Below are 25701 nucleotides of genomic sequence, written 5' to 3' on the forward strand. Positions count from 1 at the left end.
CAAAAACAGAATGGAGGGCAAATGGGACAAGAAGCAGCTAGTTCTAATCATAGGACTTGAAAATGAGCTGGAAAATTATGAAGATTTAGGGTTTGTTTCTTTAGGAGACAGATGCAGAGAAATGGTTTTCTGTTAAGATTCTGTTTAGTGTCTGTTAATTTCTGAACAGTCTCTCCTTCATGAGCATTAGGAACAACTTCCTGCCTTCTCTCTCCGGGTACATGTGTGTGCTACAAAGTGTAGTGTACCTTATATTGTAACTTCACTTCTCCTGGATTTTCACTTGCTGTGTGTTGCCAGGCTGGCTGCTAAATGACACACCTAATGAACTGACTTACACTGTCAGTCTTGATTTTGAATAGCTCCTTTTACATTTTATATTTTGTAAACATGGAAAAAAAACTGTCTGAAGTTAACTTTTCCCACTTAAGTACAGTTGTTACCTTAACTTGCAGTGCAAGTTCACTCTTCCCTGCCTCACCTTTCTTTGACCTAAGTTTCTTTTTAACATCTTGGTGTGTTTGCTCCTTTCCTTGCAAAGTGCAGGTGGGTGGTTTTCTTTCATCCTAGAATCTGAAGGGACACAGCCTGAAGTCAGGCAGCCTGAGGCATCAAGGGCTACCTTCTGCTTTCAATTTACTCCCTCCCTATTACTTGTCTTTCCAGTGCTGGTCCAGGTTCTGACCTCTCCATTATCAATAATACACATATGACCCTCTGTGCCTGGGCACTGTGCAGGATGGACTTCCCACCTCCTTGTGCACAGCCAGATATCCTGACACTGAACACTCCCTTCCATCTCAAAAGTCTTAATAGGTTTTGCAGCAGAGCTGAATGACTGATCGTGTGCCTTTGTCCACTGATGGGGTCTTGGAGAATTTAAAGGATTTCCTCTGTGCTGCTTGGCTGCCCCAGACTGCTCTCAGTGACCCCACTGAGAAGTCAGTACAGAACATCACCTGTATTACAGAAAACTTTCTCTCTCCTTTCACAGGGGTTCAGAAATTCTTGAGGGAGACAGTGCAGAGCTGCAGAAGGGATGGGTTTGTGCAGACCATCCTGGGGAGACGGCGATACCTGCCAGCTATCAAAGATCCAAATCCCTACAGTAAGGCTCATGTATGTTGAGTGCTGTGCCTTTTCTTTTTTTTTTTTTTTTTTTTTTTTTTTTTTTTTTTAGTTTTATTTTTAAAACACCAGATTTCTTTGCGTGGCTATATCTGCAGTTTTACAAGGTTTGTGAGCCATCTTAGTCCTGACCTTCCACTTCTTGCTTTTAGTTCATTGTTCCCTCAGTCATTCTCTGAGTAACAGAGCTTTTGTCGTGGCCTGTTTGACGTAAGTCTTCTGTGACTGGGTGTGCAGCTGTCATCACTCTGCTAACCTCACTTCAGAACTCCCACGTTGGAGCTGGAGTGAGTAATTTATTGAAATCAATGGACATGATTTTAAAAAGCCTCCACATAAGTGTACACTTTAACTCTTCAGGATGAGTTGCTCCCACTCAGCAGTCTCTGTACGTTACATGCTGTCAGCGCTTGAACAAGAAAGGGCATTTAAGACCTGTATTTTTGGGTATTTGTTCTTTTTCTCATTTTCCCTGAAAGGAAAATTGCTTTAACAACATAGATAAATATTTACTTAATATACACCTTTGAATTAGCATAATTTTTTTTTCAAAGTCATTTTGGACACTTCTGCCATAGACTCTATTTCAGTAAGAGTGAACTGACTCCCTGGGGAGGTGTTTCTGTGGGGAGGAAGCATTATACTTCTCAGTAGGAAGCTGGATGAGGTTGTGTGGAATTAAAGACTAGAGTAGAAGAGGGAGGAAGTGGGGGAATTTGTACTTCAAATAGTTGACAGGGAAACAAGGAGGCTTTCAAAAAACTTTTGAAAATAATGGACAATTGGATCGGAAAAACACTTCAGCAGGAAGCTTTGTAGATGCATCTTCTGTTCAAATTTAATTTACTCTTAAAATCATATTAAAGACCAGTTAATGAATTATCTTCACTTTAATTTCAGCATCCTTGTAATTCTTTGCATCTCTTTCAGCTCTAAACAAATAAAGAAGAAACTTTGAATACAGTTTTCTTGTCTGAGGAGGGAATCAGTAGAGAAGTTGCTTGTGTTGAAAAAAAATGGTGGTCTGGTGTGTTTTTGCACAGCTGTAATGCTCTGGCAGTCAGGATTTAGTGTGGCAGACCAGATTGTTAGTCCATGAAGTTCAGTTTCTTGCCTTCAGTTGTCCATCCCTTATGGCTTTGAAGATAGGCAGAAGTGTCTTGTGGTGCTTAGATTAACTGAGATTTTTCACTCCCCTTGAAACTCTTACCATGGGTATATGCTTCTCCTCCTTGTGGATTGTGACTCTTGTGGGTTATAACCCTTGATATTCATGAATTTTGAATTTGTGGAATTTCCTCATGTGCCTGTAGAAATTTTGTGTCTGAAGCTAGTCAATAATGTGTCTTTCTTTCAGGCAGATAGAACAAACTCTTTATTTGGAAGTTCTACTCCGTTCATTACTTTTAATTAAGTACATGTGACATATTGGATTTGATTTTTTGGGGGTGAGTTTTGAGAACAACTATCTGTGTTCAGGCAGAGCGCCAGGCTGTGAATACAACTGTTCAGGGATCTGCTGCAGATATTGTCAAAACAGCCACTGTGAATATTCAGAGACGCCTGGAAACTTTCTTCTCTGCGATTAAGTCCCATGGACATCTGGAGAGCTCCTTCCCAAGAGATAAGACAGGTATGTTTGCTTCTTCTTTGCACATTGGAGCAAGATTTTCAGTGTTATTAATGTTAATTAAAAAAAAAAAAAGCCTGAAAAAAAGTTAGTGCCTTTGGGCCTAGAAGTGGGAGAAGTTTTATTTCCTGACGGTGGTAAGTCTGTGTTTAAGGGGCAAAAAAAGTCATCAGGAAGGAGAAAGAATGTCTGGTCAACAAACTAAAGCAAATGTGACCAGAACAGAGACTCCAGTTACCTCAGAGAAGATCTTGCAAGGGTTGGGAGTGAGAGTTCTTGTGTGATGTGGTCTGTGATGCCACCACAGAATTGTTCAGAGGTGGGAAGGAGGAACTGAGCAGGCACTCTGGCTTCAGAGGCAGTGAAAAAATTGAGTGGGATGACTTCTGGTTCTAAAAATTTTTGGTTAGAATTTTTTGGTTAGAATTTTTTGGTTAGAATTAAGTCTGGAATTTGTTGGCTGGAATTTGATCTACAGAGACTTCACAAGAGTATTATATGAAGCACTTATCAGCATGAGTTTTTTCTGGCTGCAGATAGCAAAGCTGTGCTGGGGTGCTCATTCCCAGAGGAATGCCACAAAGACTTCTTTTAGCTTAATGTAGATGATGTTTTGTTCATCAGGTGTATTTTAGAATGACTACTTAAGAAATGGAGAGCTACATTTCTTTGATAGTTCTTTTGCTTCAATTGAAACATGACGCTGTCTATATATGAAGAGTCTGATTTGGAAATGAAATAATTAATTGCCAAACCTCTAAAAATGTGTCAAGGGGTTTATTTTGGAGAGACCAGATTCAGAGGTCAGCTATGAGGAGAAGGCACGTGCTTGGCAGAGCTGCCCACCCCTCCCACCCAAAGGAGCAGAAGCTGCTGACCCTTGGCCAGTGTAATTGAAGGGGGATGAGTAGATGCATTTGTGACAGTTTTGCCCTGCTCTGATACTAAGTGTTTCAAGAACTGGAAGGAATTCTTTTTCAGCAAGTTAGAAATGCCTGTGCCATCAGAGGAGATCCTGCATCACGTGGTGCTGCCTCAGTGTGAGGAACTGATGATGGCTTGAAACCCTTTCTGTGAACTGAAGTCCTCCTGTTAGCTAACCTGAGAAATAAATGACTTTTGAGTCTCTGTGTGTGAGGTTGTGTTTGTTTATTTTAAAACACTGACAGCTTTTACCATGGAAGGGTTTTTAAATATTTTTTTTGTCAGGGAAGGCCCATCAGGATCTTGATTTTGTCAGTTGCTTACTTTATTCAATAACTGCTCTTTTTTTCCTTCCTCAGTTCTACTCAGGAGCTACAGTTTCAGAAATTGGATTTTGCAGGAGGCTGACTGCTTTCTAACCATTAAAGTGTTTTTGGAAGAAAAGCAGAATCCTAATTCATTGCCAGAGAGAATGTTGTAAACCAGCTTCTGATTAAACTTTGCACCATTTTGTTTAAAATTTACTTTCAAAACAGATGGTTCAGGAAACACAACTGTCTCTTGCTTCTGTTCTGATTCATATCTTTATATTTTAAGGCTGAAATGTGTATATCTAAAATACTTTTCATTAACATTTTTTCCCCTCAGTATCTGTACAAATATTTATAGAATAGCCGTGATTTGTGATTTTGTCTGTGGCATGGGCTTTTTAATTTTCAAGGTCCTCACGTTCTTTTTCTCAGCATTAGGAATGTGCAAAGGTTTTTGATAGAAGAAACACACTTTTGTATGATGGTGCCTAACAAACTCTGCTTTTCACCTGTACAGGAAGGCTGTCGAGGAGGAGAAACACGGGGATGTTACATCCCATCAGAGGAGGCTTCTTCATCCTCCAGCTGCACGATGAGCTCCTCTATGAGGTTGCAGAGGATGATGTCATCCAGGTACAGCCCTGCAGTTCCTCTTTCAGCTCTACTGCATTTACTGTATTTCAAACAAGCCTTCCTTCCAGGAGCTCATGTTCTCTTTCCTGGATCCCCCCTCCCTAGGTGCTGAAAGGTCTGTGAAAACAAAGTTCAATTGGAAAACAACATGTTTGCATGCTTGATCTCTTGGTTTTTGGATTCAAGCCATGCCCATGGCTGAAGTTCATTTTCAGTGTTTGTTTTGTTGCTTGTAACAGCAGTTCATGCAACTTCTCTGTGAGGCTTGATGAGTAAAGTGGTTTAGTATTGTTGACAGGTGTGGGGGGAAGTGTTTCCTCTTCTGGAGGTATTTTTGCCTCCCTGCTTATGCTCTGGTGCCTAACTCAGAACATGCATTAGCTGTGGTTTGTGCTCTGTGCAGGGAGAGGAGGATTCTATCCTTTTGGCACACCTTTCCTCATTCCCTACCTACTTGTCTTCCTGGTAGGAGCATTGTGGTGCTGGTTGGCAGCAGAGTAGGTACCAGGAATGTGCTCTGTGGTTTCTAAGTGCCCTTAATGCCTGTGTGTGTCTGTGTGAGTGCTCTTTCTCCCTGAAGGCACCTCTGTCCCTGGGCACAGAGGAGGCTGTGTGCCAGCTCTCAGGGGCAGTGTTTGAGCTGGCTGTGGGCAGCTCAGTGTTTCCCAAGTCCTGAGCATGAACACAGGGAGGCTCCCAGGCCATGCTTCCATATCTTGGGGTGCCTTTCTTCCCCTTCTGCACAGGCACATGGCTAATGACAGAAGGTCATCTCCTGATGGCAAGCAGTAACTCCTAGTCTGGCAGAGCTTTCAGCAGTGCTGACTGGCCTGAGCTTGAATGTATGTATTAATAAATATGTACTAATAAAAATGTGAAGAATATAAGTGAGTATATCTATTAATAATATAGATACATTCATGTAAATAAAAACAAAAGTTTTGATATTTTTGTCTTGAATCTCAGCTCGAGCCTTTTCTCATTTTGCCGGCTTTGTTCAGGCATCTGCTGCTTCAATCTAGGCAGGCTGTTTTTGAGACAAAAAGGCTTCTAATATTCTTCCTGTAAGAAGACTGAAATCCCCTGAGCATAGGCTTTAACATCTTTAAATACTGACTCCAGTTTATCATGGTATTCCCAGGAGAGTTGGAGACAAGCAAATGGATTTGCTTACTATTTTTTGTATTCTATTTATTTCATTAACTACCTCAACTTCAAGAGCAATTATTACCAGCTTTTCTAATTTCCTTCAGATATATTTCTCCATAGATTTTTCTGAGCAGTTGCTTAAACCAACAGGTTTTCCTGCCTACCCTGCAGCACAGCTGCTGTCCCTGGTTCTAGGTGCAGCAGCCCTAATCAGATCTTCTGTTCTGGTGCCATGTGCTGGACTTGTGACCATTCTCAGAAAATCTCCTTCTGTTTCTTTTGGTCTGCTGGGCCCCAAACTTGATCAAGGGTGGAGTGGTTTGAATAGAGTGGAAAATTGATTCGTGTGTCATGCAAGCAACATTTTCTATGTTCAGAATTTCATTTCCTTGTTTTCTCACAGCAGTGTGCCTTGCTTAGGCCCTGTTCAGTTTTTAATCTCTGATAACCCCATTTTTTTTCCTGCCCTGGCAGTTATTTTTCATCCTATTTTTGAACAGTAGATTATTTCTGTCCTAATTCTCTACCCTGCTTCTTTCTCTGTGCTGCACTCTGTGCTGAATTACATCCAATTTCAAAGCATTTTTCTAGGTTATCAAGATCATTTTGAATTGCAGTATGTAAGGGCATAGGGGCTTGGAAGACAAATCTTCCTCTAGTTCTTCATGCTGGTGTAGTGTGCTCTGATCTCCTCAAATCCCCTCCATTCCCCAGCAAAAACTATGGAGGAATTTCTATGGTGGCCACCTGTGAGGAAATGATGAAAACACATGGAAGAGTCAGACAGTTTGAACAGTTCCTCTGCTGCCAGGGTGGCTTCTAGCTGAGCTGAGGAATCACCATCATTTCAAAGCCTCTTTTCACTCAGCTGTGGAAAGGTTCATGGGATGGGTGTGGGCTGAAAGATTCATTCAAACAAGCAATCCAGGACAGGCTGGATTCTGCACGGGTCTTGGGGGAGGAAAGGGACTGCCTTTGTCCAGGGGAGGTTTTTACAGTCAGGAGAAAAAAAAAAATCCAGTCTCTTGTAATCCAAACAGCTGCAGAAATAAATAATTTCTGGTCTTCTGATTGTGCATTGAAATGAGTGTTTTCTTAGGAATATTTCTGGGGAGCAGAGAACAGTTACCTCATCTGTTTACTAGAGGGCAGGAGTTGCCTTAACTAAACAGTGAGGGGGAACCTGGGCAGTATTTGTAGCAGCCACATGGAATGTGAGCAGCTTTCCCAGAGGTTTGTGATTTGTGTTTCACAGAATGCTTTTCGAGCTGGCACAACACGGAGGAGCCACTGTTCTTTGCTTCTGGCAAATTTGTTTTGTGTCTTGCTTTCAGTACATTGAAGTTTTCAGAACAGACTCCATGAAACACTTAGGAGTTATGCAGCTGAGTGAAAGATGAGACTCTTCAGGACTGTCAAGTGTTTAACAGAAAGTTAATCTTGGCCCCTTCTTTGAATAGTCTTTAACACTGCAGAACCAGTCCCAGCTCTGTGCTGCATAAAATCTCACTGGCTTTATGCAGTTTCACCATTCATGAACACTAATCAGTATTTGGCTGCATTCCCATTGGTGGTAAGTCAGTGCAAATAAATGCAGGATAGGATTCCAGGTGTCTGTCTGCCCCAGCTATTGACAGAAACCCAGAGCATTGAAGTTGTGTGTGTGTCTGATGCCTGATGTTTCCTCCTAGGTTGCTCAGATCGTGAAACGAGAAATGGAAAACGCCATCAAACTCTCAGTGAAACTGAATGTTAAAGTGAAAATTGGCCCCAGCTGGGGAGACCTGCAGGACCTGGAGCTGTGACAAGGGTGTGTGACTTTCCCATGCTTGGGGAAGCAGAGGGCGCCATGGACTGGGCAGCACGAGGCTGTGATCACCTGCTGGCGGTGTGATCCTCCTGTGCTGTGTTTCTACTGGCAGGGTACCAAGCTGCCTCCTGAAACATGTGGTGGAAGCTGCTATGAACTCACCAAACCAAAGCCCCCAGAGCTCAGTCAGAGCACTGAAGCGTGTTTTCAGAACTGTGAAATTATTAATTGTTAAAAAAAGGATATTTAAATGAATTCTGTTAAAGTGTGCTTGATCTTGTACAAGCCCCCAAAGCCTAATGAATTTATTACATATGAAATGAGCTGGATTACGTTATTAAAACAAGGTGCAAACATAATTTGGCAGTGCCTGTGTATAATTATCTAGGGCAAAAAAAGTCATTGTGATTGCACTTGATGTAGAATTTTGCAGGCCTCTGCCAGGATTATCTTGTACTGGATTCTGCTGATGGCATTCAGGTGCTGAAGTGGCTTTACAGTTGGCTGGATTTCTCACTGAGCAGCTGTGCAGTGCTCACAGTGAGTGGAACCTGTGCTTGGTTGGCCTCCGACTTCAAGAAAGCATTTTGGTGACTGACTGCTGTAATTCATCCTACTGCTACCTTTCAAACTGGCCTCGAGGGGGATATTGTTTGTAGTCTCTTAGAGTTAATACAAAATCACCAGCAGAAACATTTGAAAGAATGAAGCTCAATGAACTGGTTAAAAACTTCATGGCTATGCATATTTTTGTGAAGAAGGAAACTATCTCAGTCTGGCCAGCTGCCATGGCAGCCTTGCTGGTGTTTGAGGTCTGATGTGTTTGAGAGGAGTCATGACACTGTGGTGGTGACCTGTGGCTCTTCATTCAGAGACCATTCTCCTAAGGAAGCCTCACACCTGCCTGCTGGCAGCCCCACTAAAACCTGCTCAGATTTCCCCCACTCTTTGCCTCGGTGTCTTTGGCTCTGACCCTGTGCTCAGGCAGAAAGTTTTCCTGGGAGTTTGGGCTTGTCAAGCTGAGCTGGGATCAGATCCTTCAAAAGAAGGGGCAAGGAAGGAGCTTGCAGGGAATTAATCTGCCACTATTTGGCATTAGTCTCCTCACTAATACCTTCTGGTCTGGCTAAATCTCACATCACTTATTTTCATTTCCCTTCCAGACAGTTGTGATGGTTACACAAGTTCAGCTGCTTATGTTAACTTCACACAATGCCTGACCTTGAATTCTGTCATTTCATCGTCTAGCCCTTGTATCTTACAAGAAAGGGAGGACAAGTGCCTCCCTTCATCTTCCTTATGCCTCTAATTATTGTATCATGTCTTTTTTCTGCAGTTCCTCCCTAATGTAATCAATCTCCATCTTTCCATTCTTGCCTCCTGTGAGAAGTTTTCAAGCCCCTAATTATCCTTTAATTTCTGAACTTCTGCTGGGTCCTTTTTGAGCAGTGTACTTTTGAAGTTCCTTTTTCAGCCTGATCTGAGAGGATGCACACTTGGCTTTCAGCAGCCTGAGAGGGGGCTCGCCATCGTTAACTTCAAACGCGGCGCTTTTGGCAGGGCCATTATCCTGACATCAGAAGTAGCCGGCACCGAGGGCTGGAGAACAGAGGGAGTGTTCGAGGATGTTAATGGAGCCTCCTTACAAAAGGCTGCAGCCTGGACTCTGATCCTCCACCTGCCTCTTGTGCAGCAAAACACACACGTGGTGCTGAGCCAGAGCCCCAGGTGAGGCTGCCTTGACTGCCCCTCTCAGCACCGTCTTGGCCTTCTTTCCTGTTCTGTATTCCACCTCACTTTGGGATTTTTTTTGTTTGTTTTGTTTTCTTCGTGCCATGGCTTTCTACATCTGTCACCTGATGGCTGAGCTCTTTATCCACACCATTGTCTTTTTTCTTACTTTATTAAAGCTTTTGTTACTGACAGATCCGAGCCTCGGCACCCCGGTGCCTGACCATTTGTGTGCTCTGCCGTGAAGATGCCGGCTTGGACTCATTATCCATTCACATGGCCTAATGATTTCCTGTCCTGGGTGTCCTGCAGTGACACACCTGTGCCCTATTCCAGGCCTCACTGGGGCTGCTGTCATTTGGGCTGCTTGTTCTTTGGCACATTAAAATATTTCCCTCCCACACACTGCCTTCAGAATTTCCAAAGGATGGATCTCACACGGATTTCTCAGCAAGCTCCCAGAAGGGGGTGATGCTAATCAGTAAGGGGATTAACATGTACCCAAACTTATTTTGACTAACAAACTCGATGGGTTCATTTTAATTAAGCAGTAATTTGGAGCAAATGAGAAGATAAGAGGTAGCCACTGTGGCGTTTGAGTCATGTTACTAGGACTGGCTCTGAGCTGTTTTCTGATTGCAGCTGTTTACAATTCCTCAATTCTGATTAGACTTTAACTCTTGGCGACACTGAGCAGGGGAAGCAGAAGAGGGCTAAGTCAGGTAAGCAGAGGCACTGTCCAGAACTGCAGAAAAGGGTTTATGTTGTTTTCTGAGGGTGGTAGGAAGGAGCCTGGCTGCTCACATTACTTACCTGGTTTTGCCTGTGGGCTCCTTTTCCCCCACCTCTGATTGGCTGAGGGCATTTGATTAGTTCAGGACTTGATAAGCAGAGAGCAGGTTAGTCTCAGTCTCTGTGCAGTCAGGACGGGATGCATCTGGTAGTGTTTGTTCCTCAGCTTGTTTGTGTGTTTCTCCATAGCCCATTCCAGCCTCCTGTCAGCTGGCACAGCCCAGCACAAGGAGACATGAATGCTGCAGAAGGGAAAGTTCTGTTTGTTACAGCTGTTGACAGCCTTGGCCCTTGGTGCACACAGAATTCCTGCTGCAGCCCAACCCTGCACTGCCCTTGCCTGGCTCCTGCACCAGCAGGGACAAAAAAACCATTCAAGACTGAAATATGCTGTGCTTGAATTCACCCTTGGGCTATGGGAAAGGATGGATGGGGCAGGGCCCAGGCTATTTGAGGGGCATAATTAAGCAAAAATTGGGGCTGCACCTGTGCTACAACACACACAGTTTATGAAGGAAGCCTGCACACACTGTGGTGTGAAAGGGGGAATGACTGATGTAGATAGTTGAACTGCCAAAAGAAATCCAGTAGGGATGCAGTCCTGGCAAACAGCTGTGGTCACGGGCAGTGCCTTGTCTTTACATGATGGGAATCTGCAGGACCCAGCTCCTCACAGGGAGAGCCTGTTCCCTGGGGCTGCCGAGCAGCCCTGGTCTGCTTGGTTCCCATCTGCTTTCTGCTCAAAATGACTCAAATTTGCCTTCAGCTGGCTTCTGGTACGGGGCAGAACTTGCCGAGCCTCGGTGGCAGGAACTCACATCTTTGGTGTTTGCTGCAGCCTCTTGGTCCTTTCCTCACATGCAGACCAGAAGCTTATTTTGCCGTGGTCTTTCTGCTACAGCTTTCCTTTTCTCCCTGGCTACTGGAAGCGGTGACTGGCAGGTGACAAATAACGGCACAGGTAATCTGATCTGGTTTGGTCCTTTTGCCTTTCTCCCATGCTGTTTGCATTTCAGCCAGAGAGTAGTATATAGCTGACAAAAGGGAGCTGGGAGCTCAGCACCTTTGGCTGACATTTTGGGCTTCTCCTGGCAGAGCAGTTCAGACGTGCTGTTGGGAAGAGCCCTTACATTGAGCTCACTCCTCCTGCTCTTCCCAGAGCTCAGCCTGTGGCTGGCTGCGTTCAGCCTGAAGTGGGAGTGACAGGAAGGGGGCTCTTGGTTGGCTGGTAGCCCGGCTGGTGAGGCAGTTGGAAACTCCATGTGAGCTCCCTGCAATGGAGCATGGCAACATCAGCTGGGGCATGGCAGGAGCTGCTGGGGTAAGGGAGGTGACCATCCCCACCCCAGCAACAACCACGACTGCCATTTTTGTATTCCTGAATGAGAAGTGTAAACTCCAGCCAAAGGCTTTACACAAACCATGCACCTTTAAAATACTATAAAGAATCTAGGAGTTGGAAAAAAAGAGATTACACCAACTAGTATCAATTCTTTCCTTTATTGTCTTTCCCTCTTGTTTTTTTTTGTTTTTTGGTTGTTAATGGGGGCTCGAAACAGCCTCACTTTAAGATGCCTTAGCTTTGTGATACTGATTTAGGATACCTGTGGAAACAGGACATGGTTAGCACAGGAGTGTGTGGTTCACCCCAGATTGCCTTCCTTCTGAGAGACAGGTAATGACTCGTTAACAAACCACACACATACTCAGCCCACATTTCCTTGACACTGAATCTGAATATTTGTTGCTATTTAAAAAAGTACAACGTTTGATTTGTTGATTTAATCACAAAACAAAACACATGAATGGAAACACTCATTTACGTGACTATTGCTTATACACCTAAGAGGAAGAGTTGACTACGAATGTCCACACGCAGTTCCTTCATGAGAGAGAGTGTCCTCTTACCAGACCCCTCCAAGGCAGAAAAACATTCAGGACTGAAATATGCTGTGCTTGAATTCACCTTTGGGCTATGGGAAAGGATGGATGGGGCAGGGCCCAGGCTATTTGAGGGGCATAATTAAGCAAAAACTGGGGCTTCACCTGTGCTACAACACACACAGTTTATATATGAAGAAGGCTTGAGGTTGGATGCAGCTCTGAAGTGGGAAAAAAAAATTGGGGAAAAAAAAAAAAAAAAAGGTTTCTATGCCCACCTGCATTGTGCACACACTGTGGTGTGAAAGGGGGAATGACTAATTGATGTAGACAGTTGAACTGCAGAAATGTAGGCATGGGCTTTTTAATTTAAGTAAAAAAACTTAAACCCCCTCCCCCACAGGTAATTATAGAAAACAAAACCTGATTCTCAAAATTTCAATTGTCATGTCTTTTAATTCAAGGTTTGCAACTGAAGTTAAAGCTCTAGGAATGGATTTAATTTTTTTATTAATAAATAAAGTAGCTTGTACTTCATTGAAGACTTGCCAACTCTGCAGACTTATAAATAATCTAATTTAATGCATTTTCTCTGTCTATCTACAGCACTAGACATAAGATTACAAACATCTGGTCAAACCCAAAGGTGTGTGTGCTGTTGGAAGTTCTGTGTAACTGGTTTTGGATGTGATTGTGACAGAGCTCCTGGAGAGAAGTACGTGAGACAACAAAGTATCAAAATGAACAAATAGCATTTTAAACTGAACTAATATTTCCAGCCAATCTGGCCCGGTGTAGCTGAGGATTGCGAGGCTGAAGATACATCTAAGCTTGGGATTTTGCTTGAGGTGGTGGTGCTGTCTGAGTGGGAAAGGTGAAAGCACAGGAAGATTTCAACATCCAGTGACAGCCAATGTCCTTGGTTTTCCTCCAGCCAGTCACAGTCCTACAGTCTTTCTCAGAGACAGATGCTGAGCTCCTTGCTGGGAATGGTGCAGCTTCATGCCTGTCACTGACAGCCTTGAGCAGCGTTCAGGGCAAGCCTTGCAAAAATCCCACACTCCCCCTCATTTCACAATAAATCACCCAGGCAAGAGTTTTTCCTCCCTCATTGAACTTTTTAAGTGATGGGTTTTTTCCACATACATGGTAAATCTTGATAGAAAGCATTTAACAGTGTGCACTAACAAACTTATACAACATATACATTACATATATATATTATATATATAGAATGTTCTATATACAAACATATACAACTTTTTAGATCTCTACAGACTACAAGAAAATTGATAATTATAGTCACAAGTGGTGAACTTAACAGAAATAGTAATTGGTAACTGCCTGGAAATATGTAAAATATGTAAGAGTGGAAAGCTGTGACCTGGTAGGGAGTACTAGAGAAAAATTGCTTAAAAGTCTAGTATTAAAAATTGTGAGTTTGAGGGCTGCTAAATTCTTGTTTCTCTGTTGCATAAAAATGCAAATGGAAATCTACTGGCAGGTTGGGTTTTTTTTTCACCCTGGTGTTAAACTAGAGACTGTTGGCAGCCAGAGTCAGTTGGGCCTTGTGTAAAAGACTTGTTGAGGACACTTTTCTCTCTGGGTGAGCTGCAGTGACTGGCAGTTAAAAGTTGTTCTTAAATTTCCTTCAAAGATCCCACAATTCCAGTCAGCCTGTGGGCCTGCTTCTGACTGCCACACACCAGGGCAGAATGGAAAATAAGCTGGCTGCTGGACAGTTTGAATGCTGCCCTAAATGATTTTGTTGCCCAGAGACCAGTGGGTTTGGATTATAGGCCAGAGCACAGGGCTGGTGAACACAGGTTTAAACTGAGGATCAAATTGCTCTAATGTTCTCCTTTATTTGTCATTCTCCATGCCTGGTTAGGGCAGTGCTCCCTCACAGGCACAAGTGGTTACTTCTGTGACCCAGCTCCTGGAAGGAATTCCCCAACCTAGTTGCTATTGGCATCAGAGTGGCAAGTTTGGCATATCCTTACACACACACAGAGAAATCCTCTTGGGTCATGGACAACTCCAGTCCCTTGGCTCTCAGCAGAAACTCAGGCAGTGCTCAGGCTTTGACCTTTCTCTGTGCAAATTTCTACAGTTCTGGCAACATAGAGCAGCTTCTCCTATGCCAGAGGAACTTGTAAAGTCTCATTCCCAGTTGAGCTAGACCTGTCAGGGCCGTAATTTTGATTTTTGCCTACAGCAAAATGTAAAAATCTTGCAAATTGTGGAATTCTGTTCTGCTACAATGGGAATTTAAAACTTAACACCTCAAATCTCTTCCAACCCTAAACTTGTGCAGTGGACCAGACTTTGGATGGTACAACTTCCTGGGCTGTATTTTATTGTAGCTAAAGGAAGGAGATGGAAAAGACATCTTTGAGAGGGATCATCTGAACACTCAGATGATACAAACACCGGTGGAAGTTAAGGTCTAGGTGGGAGTGGGATGGTACTTTTCTCCATCAGGATTCCTTGGAGGGGACAGAGGATGTTACACTTCTTTAACAGAAAAAATTTAAAGGCTGTTTTTCCAGTTTTTCCTCACTTTCTTTTTTCTAATTTGAAACTATATCCAGACACATGAAAACAAGCCTTCAGTGCCTTGTTTCCAAGCCAATCTTGGAAAAATTTCTAACTTAAGAGTTGACCTGTATGGCAGTGAGTCTTGTAGGATAGGGTATAGCATTCCAGCAGGACAGGCAATAAATCCAGCTTACTGTTCTCATCTGTGGCTGCAGGTTGCAGAGTTTTCTGCAGCATTCACTGCAAAAACCAAACAAGCCACTTTGAAGCAGAAGCAAATTGCCTGTAGCAGTGTGAGCTGAGTACAAATTGCCACTCACCCAAGGTGTCACTTTATATCTGTGTTCCATATGTATGTTGACAACGGTTTTCCATGCTCCTCCCTGGCCCATTGTGTAGTGTTCCTGGCTCTAATCTCTCTCTCACAGGCTTTGGGGGGGGGGTTTCTGTGCAGGTCCCCTCTCATAATTTCAGCTGAGCACTTAAGCTGCTCTGCAAGCTGCTAAGCAGCCTCTGTGAGCAGTGTTTGATGGGACTGTGCTTTCCCATCTTGCCTTTCCTAACTTGAAGAAATGCTTTCCAAAGCTGGTTTTCTATTCCTGCTACTGGGAAATAAGGCAACCAAGTGATACAGATTCCATGGGGATGAAAAGTGCCACAGCCCCACTTCAAGGACAACAGATTAATCTAGAGCACACTGTAAAAAGTATAGACTAGGGTGATGTGTCATGTGCTCTGAATTGCAAATAAACCATCTATGCACATCTCAATGACCTTTTGAGATAGTGCCTGTCCAGCTACCTGCAAAATCGTTAAATTTTGGGGATAGGAATTTAAATTTATTTATTTTTCTGGTAGGAGTTAAAGAGCACTGCTTTTGAGCAAGGCTTTTCAAGGGAAATAAACAGCAGTTAAGAAAATGCAGCTCAACTCATTTTTATGTGGAGAACAGTAGCAAACATGCTTGAAATGTACTGGCCTTTTATAATGTCACTTTTAAAAAATAAAGATTTTTGTCATTTAAGGTGTTTTTCTTTTTTTTTCTCAGAATAGAAATAAATCCCATTTTTCTTCGGTCACAACATGCTTCCTTTTTCTCTTTTTTTTTTTTTTTTTTTTTCTTTTTTTTTTTCTTTTTTTTTTTTAAGTTGGCAATTATTCATGCAAAGTTTTATAAGTGCATTAACATTCGAGTTTGTACAGAATATTTTTAACCAGACGCACTCCCCACAGTTCATACCTACAGCTTCTGAAAAACTACATGCCACAGTGATGGTTGAGTTCCTTCTGGAAAAAATTGGCCACCCCATGAGTCAGCTGTTGGAAAGACCCTCATGATTCCAGCTTCCGTCCCACGGTCTGTAAAATTTCTCCTTGATGTCCACTGTGATGAATCCAATAATAGTAACAGGAAAGCCTCTTCTAGGAGAAAAAACTGTCTCTGGCCAGTGACTGGTAGATTTGGGAATAAAGGTTGCTTCCCTGAACAGTGTTCTTAATAAAGCCACAAGCAGCTTCTTTGAAAGTCTAAAACTGGTACCACTTTTTGTCCTTGTATTTGAGCATCACCTACAGAGATGGGGGAAAAAAACCAAACAAATGGCAATCAAACACTGCCCTGCATTTGAGAGACCACACATGACCCAGGCCCATTAAGTGTCAAACTTTAGAATTAATAAATGCAGAACAATGCAATACTTCACTAACAATGTCAGCAGGTCTTGAGTCCACTGAGATCTCATATTTAATTTCATAGTTATTACATTAAAAAAGCATTACCTGCTATTGCTGTTTTTAGAAGATTTTTCCTGAGGAGCTTTAACTACTTTTCTTCTTCAAAAATTAAAGGAACTTACTTTCTATAGGAATGAAAAGACACTTATCTATGAAGCACAGTAGATATGCCCTGCCTATATAAACTTTTTGTATTTCAGGGCATGTTCTTTCTGCCTCACATTCACAAAAGCCAATAAAAATGTAAAGGTCTTGTCCAGAGATGTGATGCACATTAAATGAAAAACGTGCTTTTTGGGAAATATGCTTTGATGTTGTTTTATCTTCAAGAAAAATCACTTTAGTTTTCCCAGTCTTAACAGCGTGGGATGGAAAAGCTTTCCATTTCCAGCTCCAAGCACAGAAGCTATTCCTATTCCTGGCAAGACCTATTCTACATAACAGTACCACAGGGCTGTACTAGTAATGTTCTCCTCTTCCCAGTAAAGATCTGTAAAGGTTCCTATACACTCATCCACCTACCTGTTTTCTGCCCTACTGCTTGGCTGTGCTGCATTAAGTGGCTTAAAAAAACAAATCATAACGAATTAGTGAGAAAGGCAAGAGGAGAAGTGCCATGTTCTAAATTCAGAGGCTAACAATGGATGCTCATTTCTAGAAACGTGAAAGGAAGGGGTGTGCAATGGCACTTTATTTTTGGCATTCTGATAATTTGGGAGCAGGAACAATGCCACACCAGTTGACATGAGCACACCTCCCAACACCATGACTGGATGAAGGGAGAGAAGGGCACTTGGCTTTCCCAAAGGGAAGCAAAGGCTGGGTGGCAGTGTTGGCAGTTCCCAGTTCCAGGGTGTGGGTGCCAGGGCTCCTACCTCGTGTGCATGTTTGGAAAACGCCTCTGCGCTGGCCATCATGCTGGCAGTCCTTTCATCCAGCTCGCCCAGCTTCTGTCCCCTCTCATCCAGGGCGATGCGCGCACGGGTCAGGTCCCCAATGACCCCTCCCGCCGCTCCCCTCACGCCCTCAATCCCGCCGGATCCAGGGATGTGCTGGGCGAGGCTGCGAGAGGCTTTTCCTGCCGTGGCCTCGCCAACTGCAAAGGAGAGATGGACAGACAGACAGACAGGGATGAGCTCCTGGCCTGGTCCTGTCAGTGCTCCTTAATGTTGAGCTGCAGCCCTGCAGCAGTGACACCATCCGAGGGGCACGTGTGGAAGCTTTGCTCTGTCACCATCACATGTGCAGTGCAGCCATATGCCCCCCACTCTGATCAGAGCTGATCAAGAGAAGTTGCCAAGGTGAAGTTATGGAATGGCAGACAAGGACCCTCTCTTTCCTCCACTAGGTCAACTTTCTCTTTTCATCAATCATCTAAATCTTGTGTACTGCTCCATTCCTAGATAACAATGGCAGGGGATCTCAAGAATGAATTTCTGCCAAAAAAACCCCCAAACAATAAATTACTCACAAAGCTCCTCTCTGTCAAAAGCTTGTCCGCTTCCTCCAAAAAGTCCTTTGAGAAAGCCTCTGTTTTGGGCTTCTGGTGTTTCCACAGGAGTAAACAAATCCCCAAGCATGTCCTAGAAAAGCCAGAAAAACATCCATGTAAAAGGTTATTGAGGTTAAAGTGGCTCTAGGTGTTTTCTTGATTTTCAATAACAAGCCACATGCACTGGATCTAATCAACTAGTTTTAAAAGAGTCTGTTGTGTGAACTGCATGGTGTAGGTAATATTTGTGTATTCTGACAAATGCTTGAGCTAACTGGACTCACTCATACTTTCAAAGGGACTTGATTTGTCACTGCCCAGTCCCATGTTTGTTACCAGAGAAAAAAAATTGCAGTTAATACAGAATGAAAGCACCAGTGATAAGGTCACATTTTGCTTAGAAACAGCAGAGGTGACACTATAATTGAATAAACAATTTGTTGAGTATCATGTATTTTGCTTTAGTGATTGCCCAGCCAGGCTGGGCAGTCACTCTGCTTTCTTTTTATAGCACACCTGAGTTCACTGCTTGCCAGCAATTCGGAGTTTGGTGGTTTGTTGTTGATTTATTTTCTTTTTAAACAAAATTCATTACTTTCCTACAACCTTCCCCTACCCCATTAGTGTGCCATCAGCAATGCTAAACAAGCACATCTGCTGAAGGCACTGCTCTGGTGTCACATCTTGGAGCAGTCACTCCAAACAAATGTCAGTCTCAGATTTATTTGCAGCAGTACCAGGAAAAGCCAGCTCTCTGGAAAAAAACTGACAGGAAAAGTAAGTGTGCAGTCCCATTAGTGTTTGAAAGCAGGGGGCTGTGTGCACTGGGAACAGCTTCTGCCCTGTTGCTCAGCTCTGTGTTTGCTCAGCCAAGCCTCAGCAGGCAGATCCAGCTGCTGTGCTGTGCTTGCTCCTGGGGGCTGAGTGTGAGGACAGCGCTGTGACTCACAGCCACTGCTCCTCTGCACTGTCACCTGCTCAGGGAGAAAAATTACTGCAGCCCTTGGAGCCCAAGTAGAGCTCTCATGCAGCCCAGCATTGTTTTCCCAGGTAGCAGGTGATACTGGGTCATCTGCTTTCTGTACATACATAATGACCCTGCAAACCTTTTCTTGCATAAAAGCCAAGATAAAAGCAGCCATAGCCCAGCAGTACAGAGAAGCAAGGGCTGTGTTTCTCTTTGCTTGGTAGCTGCATGATGTTGTTAAGGCTGGTAAAAAAAAATAAAACTAGCTTGTAACATCCTCTTGCTGTAGGGCCATAGTCTAAGATGCATTGGTCGAACCTTTAGATTATTTTAAAATTGGCTCCTTGCAAAATAATCTCCTCTCTGGTGCACAAAAGCTGGTGTGCAATGCTTGCTCCTCAAAGTGCCTTTTCAGACTTGAGACAGACAGTGCTGTGATGTGAGTTGAGCAGCTCAGCACATGTTATTCCCTAGGGCATAATGAGTGCTGGCAGGACCATTTCTTTTATACTTCCATTCTGGTTCACTGCTAATTATATAACCCAGAACTTATTCTCCCTCTTTTTTTTCCCCCTCTTATTACTCATGTTTCTCCCTGTAACCTCTCACAATTCCTTCTCTTCAGTAAATGACATTTTCATTTGCATTTTCATTGTAAAATAACCAAACCAGCCCAGCCCATCTCTAACATTGTTAGGATTTTTTGCACAGGTGCAGGTGACAGTGCTTGAAAAAGCCCAAAGAACAACAGAGCTGCTGACCCCTCTTCTGTTGCTTTGGCACCATTCAGTCAGGACAAGTGGAGAGGAACAGATCTGTCCCACCCCTGCAGCATTGTTCTTATCAGGGCCAATTTACCCCTGATGAGTGAGGCCACCATCCCTGCCACACACAGGCACCAGAGTGAGGTGTGAGCCCTACCTGCAGGTTGTCACACATCTCCTGGCTGTATGTCAGACGCTGGATCTCCGTGGGAGAGCTCAGGTACAAAGCCTGCCCTTCATTAGTGAAACAAAAGGTCCGTGCTATCCTCATGTCTGTGACAGGCAAGTAGTTGATGTCCAGCAGCGGGCGAAGGCTCGGCAAGCTGAGGAGAAGCAGATTCCCAGGTTAGTCACCAGCTGCCACACAGGGTACTACACCTGCTCCGTGCCTGCATTTTAAACCAACCCTTCATTTAATGCTCTTCAAAACTGCAACAGTTAAAGTACAGCTCCAAGCTGAAAAATTCTACTGTAACAATGCTGTGTTCCCATCGTATTTTGTTTGCTTGCATGGAGAAGTTTCAGCTGCCTTGCCCCCATGGCCCTAAGGCTTCTGCTACTGTCTGGATAAGGGATGTGCATGTAGCATGGGATGGCTTGTGCCACATGGCTGGGTCATTTGCAGGGCAAGGCCTGCAGGGACATCTTTAGTAGGAAAGGGCCTGGCAGGGCCTTGTTTCCACCCTGTGGACAAAGGCTCCAGCATCGCCTTTGCTGTCCTTCAGCTTCTCATGCTTTGCTGTTTTGGACAGTATTTTCGCAAATTTAAATGGCCTGGCCAGGGAAAGAGGGTACAGTAAAGTGAAGGTACAAAGCTACTGCACAGTCAGCTCTCTGGGGGAGGGGACAAAGAAAGGAAACCAAGGGCTCTGAACAGAAAATCTTCAAAAGTGCCAAGAGTGGGACTTTGGACTTCACAAAGGATAAAGAGAATCCTTTCTGTGGCTGACTTCTATACTTCTCTATACCTGACCCACCATAACTGAGGAAAATTATCAGGGCTTTCTTTTATCATAGTTAAAAATCACCAGCCATCAACTGTCACAGGTAGGGGACTACTCAAAAAAACCAGAAGCTTGCTTTACTGTGCACCTGCCTGCCTTAACTCCCCACGTGGAGACACCCCAAGGATCAGGTATGGCTGCATCAAGGCAGGGAATTAAATGCACCCACCAGGGAGTTAATGCAGAGCATCAAGCACTCTGGAGCAAACACAAGTGGAATATGACAGCATTGTGCCATCTCTTTGCTTAGTTTTGCCACAAGATTAGTTAGATAAGTACCTCAGTGTCATGATGTGCCCATTAGCACAAAAGCACGCCAGACAGACGCTGTTACAGAGGGTGACCACATCTGCTCGCAATAAAAAGGACGTTTCGGTGATGTTGTGGACATAAAGACATGTTTGGGAAGGCAATGAGAAGACTTTGGCTTGTTTTTCTGAACAAATGACTGCAAATTGATGATCACCCATATCCTGGGAGGAGGAAGGGGAATGCATGACAAGTTTCCTTTTCCTTGTTTTGTCACCGTCATCAGCGCTGTGTGGGTCCCTCCAGACTTCGTAGGGCCGGTGTGTCAATGTCCCCATGCAGTCCAAGCAGGCGAAGGTCAGCACGGCTCCCTTCAGTGTCAGGACAGTGCCTGCAGAACAGAATTTCCCCTCACTGGCACTGCCACCACAGCCAGATTGGCTGTCAGCACAGCACAGCTGACACCCAGCTTTTGTAAACACAGCACACACATTGATCCAGCCAAGGTGACAAGGTGTGCTTGCTCAGTTCTTTCTAACCACAGGAGAAGGTGAACAAACAGCCTGCCAGTACTGGAAAGGTCTCAGGCAGCTGATATCTATAATGATGGATATAACACATGCTGTTGAAGGTGGCCTGTTGTTTATCTCTACATTATGCTAGTAAAATATTTATTCCCCAGCAGTAAAGTTGCTCTAAGTCCGGTGACCTTCCAGCATTGTTTTTCTAAACAAACGGGGGTGGGAAACCTCTGCTTCTGTGAATTCTCCATTTTTTTTGTCCATTTTTAAAAAGCAAATGCTGCCTCTCCTCAGACCTGACCTCTCAGCCCTCTGTTCTCTCTGCTACACCATCTGTCACTCACTCAGCCAAGGATCTCTCCTGGTACAGCAACCTGCCAACATTTTTGTTTCCTTTCCTGAACTCCCTTCTGCTTCTCTGCAGCTTTCTGATACAAAGACAGCCAAACTGTTTGCAGAATCCCAGACAGAATTGTAAACAGGACTGTAATTTCACAATATGATGGAACTCTGCTGATTTCCCTGTCCTCAGAAGAAACATGTAACTTTGCCTGTTACACAAGGCAATCTTTGGAACTAACACAACCAAAGTGTCTCAGTCCTTGAAGTTGTTGGTCCCTCATGCGCATCTTTACCTGTGTGCCTTCCACTCAGTGACCACTGCTTGATTTTTTGAGACATTTCTGCCCAAAAGGCCATACAAAATCATGCAGTTATTGCCCCATTGTACCAAGACAGATAAAAAGCAGGAAAAGAGCTGCACTCTCACCACTTGGTGACACCATGACTGGCTCTGACTGCCGTAAGTCGTCACTGGCAGGCAGATTTAGGGACAGGATTATGACCATTCCAAGGCCTGTTCCGACCCAGAGACAGGAGGAAACAGCAGAATCGTTCTTTCGGGCAAAGGACTCCATGAAGTACAAAGCTGTGATCGTCTCCTTGGAGTCCCTGTCGATACTGGACACGCTGGAGCTTCGGGAACGGCTGAAGGAATTTTCCCTATTTTCTGCACAAATAAATACAAGCAAACAGGCATAAATTACTGCTCCGGGAACAGGCACAAGTCTGCAGTAAATACAAACTCCCTGCAGAGTACAGAAATTAAAGTTTTCTTAACCTGAGCAAACAAGCAAACATTCCGACCCTAACATGATACCAGCTTGCTGCCAGTGTATAAATAAGTGTGGAAAATGCTGTCAGACATCATCAGTTAGATCTGTATTAGAAATAGCTGCCTATTATGGAGATTAGCATGGACTAATTAGAATTTACAACAGCCTTAGCTCAAAGGACTTGTTCTAAATAGCACAAAATAATTTTAGGCCCATATGTTACCAATGCATTTAGAATTAATCCATGCATCCCATCACTGCAGGACATGAAGGGAGATGTCATTACCAGCTTCAGAGCACATGTCCCCTGCTCTGCTCTTGTTGCCATCACTAGGATGCTCCAGCATTGCTTTCACAGCCATCATTTATTGTGAAGGTATTAATAACTGCTCCCTGGGGAAAAGACACCCATTGCTGAACTGAATCCTGAATCTAGTCTCCAAAACATCTCAGGGTACAAATCCACTCTGGCTTTTCAGGGGGAGAAGTGAGAAACCTGCTCTGTGCCCTTGGCAACAACTGCAGAGTGAGCTGGCACTGCCTAAGCTTTAGCAAGCAGCATTGAGAGCCAGCTGGAGACAGAGCTGTGCTCTCCCCACTGCAAGTGCCCAGGTACAGAGACTCTCTCTGAGCTTTTCAGAGAGAGGAAACAATGAACAGACTAGGGAGCTTTGCTTTGCTTTTCCTAGTGCCAGGCAGGAAGCATGAAGCTGTGTGAGGGAGCTCCTGGCATTGGCAGGAACATCAGAGGCTATAAAGCACAGAGGGCTAAAAAGTTCCTGAAGAGTCAAGGAGCCAGAGGGAAGATGGGAATAGGGCTGGCTGCTGCACAGCACTGGCAAAACAACTTATGCCAGTGCTGCTCTTTACCAACCTGTCATTATAAATGGGATCAGATCATTGGAAACCTCACATGCTCTTTTGCAACAATAGTAACTGGAGGTGGAGAAATAGTTGAAGGTATTGGATCTGTGATAAACGTCTTGCTCCTGAACCTATCATTATGAAGCTGATCTGTATCTGGTACGAAATTGTCCTTTTTATAGCTCAGAAGAGAGTCACCTCTTCAGAGCCAATATAAGTGTCTAAAAAGAGGGATAGTTTCAGCCATGGTTGAAGAATAAAATTAGAAAATTACTTTCTCACGTACTCCAGCTTAAAACTAAGCTAATCCTCACACTGTATACATGGTTCCTGTGCTACACCAGAGCAGCAGCTTTGCCAATGAATCTCTTCCTCAGACAACAAACTACAACATTGCATTCCCCTGTCCAGATGCCTCAGTTCAAAGGCATCCCTACACTGCAGCTCCCTGGGGAAGACTGGAGAGAACCAGGGTGAAGCACTGCTGGAACCTCACCAAGTATTTCTGCAAGTGTTTCTCTCTTAAGTGTTGGCACACAGGGTTGGGGCAGATTCTCCTGCTACTCTTTCATGCTTGGGCCACCTTCTGTCCTTTGAGAGCATCTGTAACTTGTCAAAGAGGAGTTTCACAGGACAGCTGCTCCTGGCACTTCAGTTCCACTCTCATGGAAGAGAAGCTTATGTCTACTTGAGCTTCCAAGCATTGCCCTTGCCCCATTTCCACTTTCACGTAGGCACTGCTGTAGTTCTCTAGTTCTGTCTCAGCACTGCTCCATGTAACTGCATAAACTGGGACTGCTGGCATATCTACAGACACAGCTGCTAATACCTTGAGAATTAGTGTCTCCCATAACCCCAAGCACTTTTTACTCCTCCTGCAGGGAATGAGTTGGCCCAGCTCCTTCCTGAGCACTGATAGCTGCCAGGTAAAGAAAGGAAGACATAAATTTCAAGGCAGGGCTCCATATATATATATATATAATTTTTTTCCTCCCAAAGTGTACCTGATCGTTAATAAAAATGCTATTATGTAATTAATCTTCTCTTTAACAGGTGTATTAATATCATAGTCACATAAAATTCAAATACGGTGGTGCTCAAGCTAAGAAAGATGTTGAAAGGACAAATGCAGTTAGTGTAGGCGACATACACAGAACTTAAAATATATGATGTGCCATTTGCATGTGTCATCAAGCCTTCTCCCTCCCTAAATTAACAAGAAATGTTCCTCACTCCTGTGCAGTACAGTTAACTAATACATCTCTGCAAAACTGACACTAACAGATATAATCTTTAGGACACTTTTGGGAACATACTGTGCCATCTTCTATTAAATACACTACTCAAACTGGAATTCCAAAGATCAGCAAGACATATGCCAAAATTTGATGTCATTAAACATATCTGAAGAGCAAAGTCTGCAACTGCTATGTGACTTTATTGGCTGTCTCTAAAGCAAGGTAGAAATCTCTCCTCTTCCTAGATTCCAGGATAAAATTTAGTTGAGTCTTGTTCCCTGGGACTCTTTTCTCGAAGAGATTCTACCCCAGATTCTTCATCTAGAAAGCATGACACTATATCCTCGAGAAACACAAAAGCACTTTCCTTGGGAAGTTAAAAAAAATCACCAAATCCTTTGCTAGTATGATTTCTATCTCTTAAAATGACATCCTGTCTTCTCAAAGTTGACTTGCCAGTCTGTAGCAATCCTTAACCCAACCACCGTAGTCCAGGTTTTCTGTTCTATTCTCCTTTTCTCACTCTGCATGATGAGTGTAGCAAGAATGTCTCTACATCCTTCTGCAGGAGTCAGAACTAGGACCACTTCCTTGTAACGTAGGTCAGAGCTGATTTGGACTCTGTGCTTCAGCCAGGGGAGAGGACATTCACCTGTGAAAAGCTTCTTCCTCTGGAGAATATCCTGCTATATGGCACTGTCTCATAAACCTGTTCCTTTCTCTAGATTGCTTCCTGCTTTGAGGAAGCCCAGTATTCCCTTTTCTCTGAGAGGCACATATCCAACTCCCAGGTTCCATCAAGTCCCACACAGCCCCTCAGTCCTCAACATCCTTTTTCCTCTTCCTCTTGCACACCCAGATTTCTTGGCTTTTCTTTTCTCCTATGTAGGTCTCCAGGCTGTTTCTGCAGCTGGCAGCAGAGAGCACCATCAGAGGGATCCAGTGGCCCCTGAGAGCTAAGCAGTGACTGTAATTTGGGAGATGCTGCTGTTGGATGATAAACAGCTCTGCCCTAAAGCATTACACTACCTGCAGTCAGTGCACTTCAAAAAGCTGCATTCCATGGGTCAAGGCCACACAGAATAAACACCACTGCTGTCTTAAGAGTAACCCTGCTTACTTCAAAATGTTTTCATTCAGCGCCATCCTATGCACCGTTTGGGCTAATGAGCTGCAGATGGAAACTCAGAAACCAACTTCCTTTGTGACACTGGACTGGTTGT

General features: G+C 43.8%; 2 protein-coding genes across 2 annotated transcripts in view; one reads left to right on the forward strand and one right to left on the reverse strand.

Annotated features, from left to right (window-relative positions):
* The window catches only part of POLQ (DNA polymerase theta), a gene marked incomplete at its 5' end in the record, with an annotated part of 51362 nt that extends 43686 nt beyond the window's left edge, over nt 1–7676 (forward strand). The window contains 4 exon segments of the mRNA XM_083854954.1: nt 995–1119; nt 2608–2761; nt 4511–4626; nt 7467–7676. Coding sequence (XP_083711080.1) covers nt 995–1119; nt 2608–2761; nt 4511–4626; nt 7467–7580 — 509 coding nt within the window. The 3' untranslated portion in view covers nt 7581–7676.
* Nucleotides 7677–15558: 7882 nt separating this feature from the next.
* Nucleotides 15559–25701, reverse strand: part of STXBP5L (syntaxin binding protein 5L) — a gene marked incomplete at its 5' end in the record, with an annotated part of 177968 nt that continues 167825 nt past the window's right edge. Inside the window, 6 exons of the mRNA XM_083854399.1 lie at nt 15559–16099; nt 17140–17360; nt 17736–17847; nt 19645–19810; nt 20771–21131; nt 22031–22270. Coding sequence (XP_083710525.1) covers nt 16058–16099; nt 17140–17360; nt 17736–17847; nt 19645–19810; nt 20771–21131; nt 22031–22270 — 1142 coding nt within the window. The 3' untranslated portion in view covers nt 15559–16057. The remainder of the gene's footprint in view (nt 16100–17139; nt 17361–17735; nt 17848–19644; nt 19811–20770; nt 21132–22030; nt 22271–25701) is intronic.

This window comes from Zosterops lateralis (genome assembly GCF_965231275.1).
Source record: "Zosterops lateralis genome assembly, chromosome: 2".
NCBI lineage: Eukaryota > Metazoa > Chordata > Aves > Passeriformes > Zosteropidae > Zosterops > Zosterops lateralis.